Source organism: Rhododendron vialii, chromosome 1a (genome assembly GCF_030253575.1).
Source record: "Rhododendron vialii isolate Sample 1 chromosome 1a, ASM3025357v1".
Taxonomy (NCBI): Eukaryota; Viridiplantae; Streptophyta; class Magnoliopsida; order Ericales; family Ericaceae; genus Rhododendron; species Rhododendron vialii.
Window position 1 is genome coordinate 44,040,749 of NC_080557.1, and position 12,959 is coordinate 44,053,707.

The 12,959-nt window shown below is 39.2% G+C and overlaps 1 protein-coding gene across 4 annotated transcripts; it reads right to left on the reverse strand.

Moving 5' to 3' along the window:
- Positions 1-234: 234 nt before the first annotated feature.
- LOC131323885 (B3 domain-containing transcription repressor VAL1) lies at positions 235-9,352 on the reverse strand. 4 transcript variants are annotated; one of them, XM_058355727.1, is made up of 14 exons: positions 8,849-9,351; positions 8,601-8,741; positions 6,894-6,975; positions 6,692-6,808; positions 5,407-6,047; positions 5,174-5,270; positions 4,842-5,016; positions 4,318-4,391; positions 4,134-4,214; positions 3,794-4,018; positions 3,526-3,575; positions 2,968-3,081; positions 2,649-2,716; positions 235-1,167 (listed from the first exon to the last, which is right to left on the reverse strand). In XM_058355727.1, exons 2-14 carry the CDS (start codon positions 8,708-8,710, stop codon positions 482-484), a joined length of 2,520 nt encoding a protein of 839 aa, XP_058211710.1. In that variant the 5' UTR covers positions 8,711-8,741; positions 8,849-9,351; the 3' UTR covers positions 235-481. The 4 variants fall into 4 exon arrangements, with proteins under 4 accessions (XP_058211710.1, XP_058211708.1, XP_058211718.1 ...); XM_058355725.1 differs by having other exon boundaries at positions 235-1,170; positions 8,849-9,349; XM_058355735.1 differs by lacking the exon at positions 2,968-3,081 and having other exon boundaries at positions 8,849-9,352.
- Positions 9,353-12,959: the final 3,607 nt, after the last annotated feature.

Here is a 12,959-nt window from a genome sequence, read left to right on the forward strand (position 1 = left end):
TTAGATTTCCCACTCTAGTCCCCCAAGAATATTTCTCTATAAGACCCAACAGATAGTTGTCGTGCGTCACAATTCCGTACAAAGCCAGTACGTACCCCGCTATTGACCAAATCCGGTACCCTGCACCTCTAATTTTGTTCCAACTCAAACACCAATCGGAACCTTACAATACTGGCGATACCGGATGTTACCAAACTACTTTTAAACTTATAGCAAAAATTTAAGGACGACTGATTTAAAACCAAAAACCAAAGGCACCCTCTTTTTTTGGGTAACTTAAAGGCACCCTCTCAACTGTAAAGATGTATAAGTTGGCTATGAAGGAAATACAACAGATGCATCTATAATTCAAAAGGAAGAAATACAACAGACTCATGTATGGTTCAAAACCCACCCCCCAAAAAAAAATTAATTATGAAAAACCTTCTTAATTGAAGCTCAATTACCTTTCTCTTTTCTTTTTTTTATTTATATCTGAAGCTCAATTACCTTCATCACCGTCTTTTCCTTTTTCTTCTTCTTCGACTAAAGCAGAAACACACCCTTGGCCCTCATCAGGTCGGCAGTCTCCGGTCTCTCCCGCGGCTTGCAACAGCAAACAAGGACCCAGATCTAAATCTCCGATCCCGTTCTCCCTCAAGTACTCCACCGGAAAATTAGTTGCACGAATGAGGCTTGCCATGCTCAAATCCCCAACTTCATCCTCCCGGTTCGGATCGCAATTCAAGTCTAATCCTCCGTTGCTACTCTCTCCCCCACCATCATTCGGAACTCTGTTCTGCCTTTTGCCCTCCTCCGATGGGTTGGCACGTTCCGAATTCTCCTCCGTGGGCGGAACCGGCTCCTTTCCCCGGGCAACGGCAATTTCTGCTTCACGTTTCTTCCGCCGCAGCATTAGGGTTTTGAAGCGGCGCCTCACAGTCACGCAGACGTTGCAAATGCAGGTGGATTTGTGTCGGCCTTTTCCACTGGGGGGCTGAATGCACACGATGCAAGTGCAGCCGGAGCGGTGCCGAGGATGTTTGGTGGTGGGCTCCGCAGATGGATCCTCAGCGTCGACCGCATTGTCTCCTAAGACTGCAGCAGTGGCCAAAGCATCTAAGCCGGAAGGCTCGAGTTCCTCGGCTTCGGTTACAATGGGGCTATCTCTGATTTTCCTCTTCTTTACTTCTGGTGAATAAAAAAGAAAAGAAGGGAGTCAATCAATAATTTTCTCCATACTGAACAAAAAGATATCCGCAGAGGCGTTCATTATACATGCATACATACATATCAATAAACTTCAATTACTTCAGGATACCCCAAGTAAGCAATGTTAACAGATACTTCAGAATGAGGGATGTAGCCCCGTAACACCTAAATGAATGGGGTACGTTTACATTAGATGTGTTGGATAATCCTACTCTAAGGTGCAGAAGGAACACAGGGTGCTCGGTTATGCATAACGAGGAAGATGATATCCTTGAACAGATACTTGCATTCCTAATCTTTCGCGATATAAGTGCAGATACTATGTAGAACATACAAAGACGCGCAATGCAAAGAAAATAACTTCAACCTTTTATCCTGTATATCTATGTATTAGATGATTTGGCAATCCAGCAAGCGTGCCTACACAACACACAATCGTCATCATTCAAGTCAACAGTTGTCACAAAAGCAATGTTTTGAAACCCGGACCGTTGAATGAACCGGAAAAGGAAGCCAGTGGACGGGTCACCGGCTCAACCGCGGACGAACCGGAATCAAACCGTCATGTCATAAATATATCTAAAATTATAAATAATTATGTCAAAAACTATTAATAAAGGGAAACTAACTGATATTATAATAAAGAATACCTATGGGAAAAAATGTACCAAAATCACACATCTGTTGAATTAAAAGAATTGGAGTTGAACTATCCTTTGTGAGGAAAGCAGTCAACACTTTTCTAGCAATCCCACGTCGGCGAGAAAATAACTTGAGGCAACATTTGAGTGTATAAAATGGTTCAGAGTGTGTAACAATAAAGAGCAGCATATGCTGAAATAGTGTTTGCACGTGCTCACACGCACAGAGCCAGGCACAACTTAAAAATTTTACCGGTCCAGTTCAATCGAACCGTGAACGGTCTATCAAAGTGGCCGGTTGAACCACTAAATATGAGCGGTTTTCAGAAATTAGACTGGTTTCCGAAATCAAACGGTCTTCTGAGTCGAACCGGCTGGTCCGGTCCTGTTTTAAAAACACTGCACAAAAGCTTGATTTGGTACCAAAGGGGAATGAAAACTATATGTCAAGCTATACGACACTTGTCCTTACATTCAACCCCGTCTTGTAGGTGCAGACGCAAACATGCATCCGTATTGTGGAAAATGCGAAGCAAGTGCAAAATGCAAATGGGGAACAAAATGCATACAAATAGACTGAACTCAAGACCCTCATAGAAGGTTTGATCCCATTTACTTCCAATTGTTCCAAAAGCTCAACTTCTTGGGGAATGCATGTCAAGCTACTCAACAAATTAAAAATCAAGATGATGCAAGCAAGCACGTATTAGCATATGAAATTGCAATATATTTCAGTCATTATTTTTCTTTAGGTTCACTGATGAGCTTCAAAAGTTTTGCTAGAATAAAGAGGAAATACAGCAGGTTGAGCCATACCCTTGCCAAGTCCAAGAAGACTTTCGAGTTCCTTTGGACTTATCTCATCAGGTGCAGAACATGAAGATCTGAAAGCACGTACAAGAAATGAGGCGGCAATATGAAGAAAAGTTATTTTCTTAAACATTTTCACCTTATTCTCAAAATTCATTTAAAAAGAATAGCTGAACCCTACACCTCAGTTCACTATGCCCTCCAGAAGTAAGAGGTCACTTTGAAGTGCCCCCTTACACCGAGCCAGCTTAGCTGACTGACCATGTACCATTGACTTATATGATCACATGAACGAACAAAAACTGGGACACAAAATTAAACGGACCTGCTTGAGTCCCAAATATTTTCCACACACGTCCACTTTGGAGGGAGAAGAACGTCCATGGGCAACCGTCGCCACTTGAAGCAACTATCGCACTGAGCCCATTGCTCCTGTTCACTGAACAGTAACATTGCACACTCAGACTACATAGTTATTTTCCAACTGAAAAATGAATCAGAGGGGCTAAGGCCACACTGCTGGTGCATGGGCCGCTTTTTGCACAATGAGAACATCCTCAATCTATGCATGATTTGCAGTGAAGTAAAAAATACAGGATGGTCCTTGAAATAATTCTTGCAAGATGCGAAGCAAGGCAAACCAGATCGAGGGCAGTTCATTCTTCTTGTACAAAGGACCAAATTGAGGATAAACTAGCCTTTTGAAACTATTTTATATGTTCCAATTTTCATTAGGGCCCCGCACCACCAATTTTCCATTCCCAACATGACACCCTAGAACCAGCCAAAATGTTCCTCCTAGGTTGGGTTACCTTTCATAATATAAACTCACGACGAATCTTAGAATTTTCTTACACAGAAAATAAGTTGTAGAAATCCTTACCCAGATGCTTTGGCTGTGAACATAGTCCTCTTTCCAAAAACTGGCGGTTCCTAATAACATGAACAAAAGGTAAGGATGCAGAGTTGCCCAGAAACTATTGTGGGGTCTGAAATCAAACTCTCTCACGGTTAAGAGTAGCTTCTTTTTCGTATGTGATGACGGCAGGGTGTTGATAAATAAATTTCAGATAAGCAATATCACCAAATAGATGACCCGGAAGGCCGGAATACAATACAACCCTGAACAACTGCCAACTGGATTTACTTACATCATATTCTTCAAATTCTTGATCCTCAATCATGACAATGGTAGGTGTGACACTTGGAGGAGGGCGGAGCAACTCCTGTGCTTCCGCCCATGTGAGTCTGAGCTCCATAGCATCTTCACTATGCATGCGTAGCCTCTTGCTTTTGGACCCAATGTTTCGAGACCTCTTCTTCTCCGGAATCAGCAGGGGCCGTTGCGATGATTCCTCATTGGGCCCGCCTCCATCCTTGTCATTTAAAGCAAAACATCACAAGCCACAAATTCAGACAGAGCAACCATGAAGTATATCTATTTGACTCTGTCCAAAAATTCTGATTTTTCAAAGGCTAGAGAGCACTTACGGTAGCCGGGTTGTCATTAACACCAAAAGGGGAGGTTTCTTCAGAGGGAGCGCCGTTAGGGAGGGAAGATGTTTGACTGTCCTGTTTGTTTCACGACAAATCGATAAGTCGTATACATAATAAAAGCAATACAATGCTAATCAAATAAAAGGTGGAGAAGATATCGATGCCTACGAGGCTTGACCTGCATATCGGAGTTTGATGACTTCCTAAAGCCCATGACGAGTTTACCCCCAGGTTCTATCCGACTAAAAATCACTACAAAAATGTTTTATGTATCAGACAACGTACCCAAATACACATTAAATCAAGGAAATGTCAAAAAACATGCAAGTGCAACTAATTGCCCTTAAATGAATTATAGTACAAATATCAGCAGAATAATACCAAATTAAAGGAAGCCATTAAACAAATCAAATAAGGATAGTGCTTCAGATATCAAAATAAACAAGAGAGCCTTGGGAGGATAGATGATGGTGGAGGAAACATAACTAGCTGTGGAAAACTAATAATCCAACACAACAGATGAACCAAGAGAAGTAACACTAAATTGTAACCTAAAAATCCCAGCCCATTGAATAAAAAGTTTCTGGATGGTATCAAATCACATAAGATATAGTGCTGTAACTGATGTAGTGAATTAGTGATGTTATATGAGAAGAGACATATTATACAACACCACCTCCGCAAAAATGGCATGAAGAGTACCAGTGTCACCAGCTTGTAATTGCATATTCTGTATGCAAGGGGTTACACCCTCTAACACATACATCCGGCTGTTGTTATTGGGCCAAAATCTGAATTGGAATGTCCACTCTTTCCCTTTTACATCCTGAATTATTATTGGTAAGCCTTCCGATGAAGAAATAGGAGGAAAATATGCCTGCATGAATTTGCATTGTATAAAGATTTGAAGCTAGGGAGCAAAAGGAAAAGAAACGTCACTAGGGAGAAGAACAAGGGGTAAAAAAGGAAGAAGAAGAAGATGCACAAGCCCGTTTACAATAAAAACAAGAAATGGGAGAGAATGTAAAACTCACTTCAGCACATGCTTTAGGGAGAACCAAACGACCAATTCGACCAGCATCACTAGCACTCAACACCTTCTCAAACAACGGCACAACATTGGAATTCAAGCTATAAGTTGAGAATTAAGGTAAACACTTCATTTTAATCGATAGACATACATAAACTAGTACGAAAACATACGAGATCTGATTATGAGAATGACTTCAATTAAATTTAAAACCCAAAAAGGAATCAGTAAGGATACTCTCCAGATATTTGTTGCAGTTCTTGATCTGTAATCCTCGGCCAGTAACGCGGAAGTAGCTGATGGCGGCCCCTACCTTCAGCCGGAGGCCTTGCAACACGCGTCGTAGAGACCGTTGCATTATTTGCCTCTGAACCAATGGCGGGGCCAGCTTTGGGGGGCTTGGGCAAAATATGGCGTGTCCTTTGCCCTTGTTGAAAGGGAGGCGTTTTGTTCTGTTCCCTTCCTTCCACAACCCCACTAGGACAAGGTAAAAGAGAATTTGGAGTATCCAAAGGAGTCCCCAAAGGGAAATTTAAGAACCGCCGAGATAGTGACTCATACATATCTTTTGACCCTAGTATTGACCCGCTATTCTCTGTTTTGGCGAAAATAGAAGATCCAGCAGCCCGTTGCATCATCTCTGGAAAGCCTGTCATCTCTTCTCGTTTGATTTTCGCAACAGATGCATTAGCTTCGCTCCTCTGAGCTTGAGGGAAGTGGGTGAGCTCCTTTGCATCCGGAGATTTGCTCACCTTCATAAGCTTCCGCTGATCCATACTGATACTGCCTATGGTATTTTCAAAAAAAGAGGACCTAGGAGCACTGATGTTGTTTGCTGTCAATGGGCTGAATCCATTGGGAGTATCATCATTTGGGATCTGCGGGAATAAGTAATAGAAGTATCGAATCCTCATTAGTTTGACAGATTTCTAAGGCACGGCCAACAAGGAACATAAAGAAATATCCAAAACAGGATATTCTTGAGGAAGAACATTCTTTTTTTCTTATATATTTTTTTAAAATTTTGGCCAAAAACATCATGCTTACAAACAACTGTTATAACAACCTCCATTACCAAATTCACATAAGTTTATGCGAAATACATCTATATCAAAGCCGAGAATGTCACATCCTTGGTTAGTACACCTTAATTCATATGGTTTGACTAGGATCAGGTGAATTATACTTGCTAAACCTGTTGGTCTTAGTTGTGCTACTGAATACTTATCTTACCTATGTTTTTCTGTGTTTGTTTGGTCTTCATATAATTAGAGAGGTAAGTGAGACATATATGCATAATTTTCCATGTGGGATGGTAGAACATGGTAATCAAGTTAATAAATGATCACAATAATTACTAACCAACTTTTGGCATTTTGCAGGAAAATATACTCCACACTAAAATGCTTCCTCACAGATACATCGGTTATTGATAGGGCTGATGCTTATAAAACCTACAAAATATCATCTGATACAGGTAAAGCATTATCTTTTAGAGGAAGTTTAGCATGAACCGACTAACCTGAATAGGTCTTATCAAGCGAGTCTCCAAACTCCTTGCACAACTTATGCATCCTACACCCCCAAAATCCAGGTACTCGTGCAAATACTTGGAAGCGATGCATCCACAGTGGATACGCTGCGATACCAAATTCAAGTTGACTAAGAAACCACAGCGGAAATATCATCTGGACATGATAAGGATAATTGGGCTTTTAAGCTACCTTTCCACATATTTTGCAATCCCTCCAACCAGATTCGCTCACATGGAACGTCTCACAGTAAACTGAATTCTCATATGCAGATCTACAATCCACGTGAGGTGACATTAACCATTGGGCAAAACAGAAAATAAAGCCAAGTATTATGAAAATAGCAAACATATCCATATATAGATAATTTAGACAGCAGTCTTGTGTACAAAAAGCAACAATACATGTTACTACTATTTATAAATCTGGGGAAGAACAGAAGCACATCACTATAAAGCAGAAATAATAACTGCAACTTGAACTTGAGCTTAGGTCAAGTCGTTGTAAGCCTTGGAAACAAACAGGGAGGTTAGAGGTTCAAGCATATGGACAACTATAGAACGCCCATAATCAGTAATTGATCTTCCAACCTGCTACCATCCTACCTTTGGCCAACAAAAAGTACATTAACTCTTGAAGGAATTCAATTAACTCACTATACACAGAAGAGACAAATTAACCCGACACCCTTTTCTTTTTAATATATAAACCAAGAAAACCGTTGTCCTTAAAGATAGTATTCCAAAAATCCTAGGAACTTCTGAGAAAGTGTTTGGCGCGAACACTCTTTTTACACTCCCAACGCATGTTGGACTGAAAGCAAATCAAGCCTCACATCTCAATAGTTGGGGACGTGTTCAACACATGTCCAAAAATGGCCTATTATATTCTCCCTCCGTTCCATAATGCTTGTCCGGAACGAGGAATCCTACTTTTTAAGGGGACATGCAATTAATGCATGTCTTCTTAGAAAGTTTGATTAGATTTTCAGTGCAACCCCTTAATTATTTATGAGAGGTAGTTTGTAGAAATTTACACACTCTTTAGTTTGACTTTTCAAAGAGGACAATCATTTTGGTACATCCCAAAATAGAATACATAACTGGCAATATGGGACGGAGGAAGTATCAATTTTAAGAACCCAAATTATTCAAATACTAGGGGAAAGATGATTACAAAATTGATTGTATGAATATTTACGCCCATAATCATTAGTTAATCACTAGCTAATACCCTTAGGATACTCAAATCAAATGATTTCCGTTTTATGTAGACCCAAGTCAGATGACATAAAATGCACTTTTATTCCAGGATATACCATATCACACAATTTTCGTTACCTTGTAGTCATCATGCAAGGAAAAATTGAAATTAGTGGAGCAAATAATTGGTTAACTTTCAACATTCTAGGAGGTGCTCACGCCAATTATGTAAATTTCACTCTTTATTAGTCCTCCATCTTGCCCTTTTCCTCCTGAAAATATCTCTCATTTGTGTCGAAAAGTGAAAATTAAACTCATTTTATTGGATGCTATTGAGCATTATTGGGCCCAAATCATACATTTATTTTAATATATTTGCAAGCACTCACATTTATAAAAGGGGAAAAATGATCCAAAAATAAAGGGGAGAAGTGGTATAAAAAGAAATTAAATTAGGAAAAGCCTGAAACTTTAAAATCAAAATAGAGGAGGCAGGAATCAGTACCCCAAAATTTCGGAAAACTACAAATAACAACACCGACGGCAAAAATGCAATAAATCAAGAAAACCCAAGAAGGGTATTACAAGAGATCCAAACCCCTGTAATGCCCTTGCAACATGAAATCAAGCAATGAACCCAGATACATCAGATGCACAAAATATCAAAGGACAAAATTGGTATTGAAAAAAAAATTACCCGCATTTGTAACAGAGGAGAGCAAATCCACCGGATTTCAAGCCCCAGCCTTTCTTCCATTCAAACGTCGTCGTCGTCTGGCACGTCTCGTTCACGCAAATCTTCGCCATTGACCCCCGAAAATTCAAATCTCAAATGAATCTTTCCCATGCAAAGCAGAATAAAAAACCCCAAATCAAAAACCCTAACAAAATCGCGAAAAAAATCAAATCTTGGAACACAGAAACACAGGTTTAGGAATCAATTACCTCAGGCCAATCTTTGATGCGAAGTAGTGAATGCGACATTCACATGCAAAATTAAGCGGAGAAATTGGACTTGTTTAGAGACTTCAAATCGTGAAGTGAATCAATCGGAGAGAGAAGGGGTCAACTGAGCGGTAGGTCTGTGACAGTAAGATAGATGATAAATCCGGCGATGGAGGTTTTACGGAGGAATAATTATATGATTATTTTATAGATAGACATACAGATGAAGAGGTAGAGAGAGATGAGGAGAGAGAGGGAGGGGAGGAGAGAGAGCATGTGTGCATGCAAAGGAAAACAGATGCACAAAATGCATGCACGACACTTGAAGACAGCGCGAGGTCGTCTCCTCACCCACTTTTACAAAGCCCCCTTTGTTTTCTTTCTCTCTATCTCTACTCTCTCTCTAGATTCTCTCTCTCTCTCTCTCTCTCTCTCTCTCTCTCTCTACCTGTGGGTTGTTTCGGACAGTGGTGATATAATAACCCGACTGTTTCGTGGGATTCCATTGGTGACCTGGTTGCCTAAATGTCAAATTTAACTCAAAGCCCAAGTCAAGCAATTTAGTATAATGTAAACATAGTTTGGGTTTAGGGGTTTTTTTTTTCCTTCTTCTACTCTAACTTTGAGGGTCTCTTTCATTCGGAATACGGAGTATTTTTGAATGCCGTCGGCACCATCACGTAATACCCCAAACTCTTACTTCATTATACATTCGTGTGGATCTCATTATACAAATATGTATCAGAGAAGAGTTTGGGCCACCGTTACGTGGCACCCGGGGGTATGGAATAATTACTACTTTCATTCGCAAAGCACAATTAGATATTTTATTTCCTCTCACAAATTTGGTCCTTTTTTAAAGAATCATGTACTAGTAGTATGTAGTACTATTTCTCGGATTAAGAATGAAACAATTTCATACGATTATTCGACTTTTTAGATTCAATTTAAAGCTAGTATTAATTAATTAGGAAAAATTCAAAAACATTATGCACGCAAGTGCTCTATTTTTTTATATAAAAAATTGACAAAAGTTTACAATAAAAGAATTAATAGTATGATATTTGTTGATAATTCAGGTGCCTGGATCAGGTTAAGAGCTTAAGATCATAAGAGATGAAGCAAACCCGGCCTTAGTCTAATTAATTATCCTTTAGTATGAAGTTATACCTATACTCCTATTACTAGTCCGATAAATCAAATGTACGCAGTGTAACTCTTGGAAATTTTTTGGCCACGTGCGTTTTTTTGCCTAGTTATTCCTCCTGTACTTGTTACCAGAGCTCCTCCCCTCTTCTCCCACCTACCTGACCTACCTACCGTTGTTTTCTTCCCGTTTTCCTCTCTCGTTCGTTCGATTTCGATCTTTGCGTCTTCTTCGGTGGTTTTGACACTTGTGACGGGGTTCCGTCCGTTTTGCTCGGCAAATCTGGTGCAGCTCAAAGCTGGGTAGGCGTGGCGTGTGGTGGTCTAGCAAGCGGCGGGCGGCGATATGGCTAATAAAGGTGAGGCGGATAGTTGGGGGTTTTTTATTGTTGCTTTTCTTTTCCTTTTCCTAGCTGTTTGGCCCTGTGGTTTTCCGGCTAGTTTCCAGTCCGGCTTGTACTGGTCTAGTTTTTCTAGGTCTAGTGGGTGTTGGTGGTGGGTTAATAATTTTAGGTTTAGCGTCGGTTGGGTTGCTTGGCTGGAGTTTTCATCTGCATTTGGGTTTTGTTGCGTGTCTGGGTTGTGCCGGCAATTTGGTCGCGCGATTAGGCTGCAGCTGGAGGTTTCGGTGTTCGTCCAGATTTCATATGTGCTTTCTCGGGTTTGAGTTGGGGTCCGTTCGTTTTTCTCTACTTCCTGGACATAGATTGGTTTCTAATCTAGGCGTTTCGTCGGTCTTGCTTCTGCAGGGGGTGCCTGTATCGAAGTTTTGGTAATTTTGGTTCATTCTTGTATCTTTTGATGAAATCTGTATTGCCTTCGGACTTTGATATGAAATGAAATTAACATTTTCAAAAAGCTTGTATTGATTATATTAAGGAATTGATTTTCATACGAAAATTGATTTTAGCACTCTAAAAATTAATGGAGGAGTTCTAAAACGACGTCATTTTGTGTATCAACACAGTTCAGTTTTAGAGCCCCTCTATTAATTTTTGGAGTGCCAAAATCACAATCATTTTCATACTTCACTTTTTACAATTCATACTCCATTTTTTGTCTTTATTAACTTGAATTTACTGTCTTGTTCTTGATTCAATACACTTTTTTCGCACATTCAAGGATAATATTGTAAATTCATGTGGATAAAAAAAAAAAAAAAAAGTGTGAATAATTAAAAAGGGAGTGTGAAAATCATTTCCCTTATATTAGTGGGTTCAAATTTCACTCATAGCTTACATTACAAAAATAAGTTATTATATAGGATTAATGGAAGATATTTGCATGGTAGAACGGGGGGTTTTGTTGTTTTTTTTTTACACAAGGGTTGCCCTAGTGGTCCAGGCTTTGGGAGTAGTGACGGAGGGACATAGAGACAAGGGTGGGCAACCGACCCCACTGACTGCCAAATATTCATAGAGATAAGTATAATTCTTACCCCATTTTTACTAAATTGACCCTACTTTAATTTTTTTTTTTTGCCTCAGCCCATATAAGGGTTTTGTCCTTAGGAAAAAAATGAGTCAAAATAGAATCTCCATCCACAAAATTTCCAAACATAGCTCTGGTTTGTTCGTTCCTCAAAACAAATCAAGGGTTTCGTTCGTGGATTACACATAGTTCAAATTTTCGATCCAGTTATCGAAAATCCTAGCTCCGCCACTGTTTAGAAGTACTCCTTAAGGTATGGGGTTCAATTTTCCGCTAGGTGAGTAACCTACAGTAAATGAGGGCTGTGACTGATGTATCCATGCTAGATCTCCGAAAGTTTGAATTACGTAGTCGGGTCCATATAATGACTTGGCTGCAGGATTCGTTCCTCTGTTAAAGAAAAGAGAGAGAGAAAGAGAGAGAGAGATACCCGGGTGTCTTTACCATTCACATTACCTGCTTTTAGGTTTAGAATAAGCTGCAATATATTTTCTCTTCCAGATTAAGTATAGACTATTTTGAGTAGTCCTAGGAAATTTTTCAGAAACACGTGTTTAAATGTATATTCGTCTCAGCAAGTTAAAACAAAGAATGAATCTCTCTAAAGGGCATGTCTGTCACATGTGCTTCTCCAGGTGCTAAATACCGATCATTCGATGTTTTTAATTAAGTAATTAAATATTCAAATTTTTAGAGCATGATGTGATATATACGCATGGTCATGTCAAAAATGTACTACCATTAAATAAATACTCCATATAATTATCATCCGCAAATCATACTTGACATTCTCCATGATCGATCATCTCCTTTGGTTGCCTTCACTGCTGACAACTACAGAGATAATATAGAGATAAACTAAGATAATTGTTTTTAGATATCTTCCTCCGACATCATCTGTGATTGCCTTTAACGTGGTCAATCTTTTCACCTATCATCGTTCAATGGTCGTCTCCTTGCTATCTTTCATTGCTAAATAATCTCATGTATTTTAATTGAAATTATTTTTCCTAATATGCGTATTCTTCCTCCACACGTAAAGAGTAACATCTATCATGTTTGTCGTATTTCTTTTGTCATTGTCTACAACTTGTCGAATACTTTTATGTTCGATCTCCAATCAATCATTATGGTTATCGATTGAGATTTATCACTATCTTTTTATTAGTTGTTAAGTAGTTTGCTTTTATTTTTTATCCAATAAATTTTGCGGGTCAAATACCGGCATGGTAAACTAAATTTTTAATATTCTTTTCCTATGACTCATTACAAACAAATTAAATAGTAGTATGATGGATCTCAACAATATTATTGAATTTTACAGACCCTGGCCTATTAGATGCTCCATACAACATAAAAAGGATAAAAGCGTAATTTTACTTTGCATATGAGAGATACATTGTAACTGACGCTTTTGTATTTAGTAGTAGATTTGCATGAAATTTCTTCTAGATTATATATGATTACGAATATCTTTGGTTGACACTCAAAATCTTGTTTTTGGTTGACACTGATTTTTCTCAAACAATAGTAG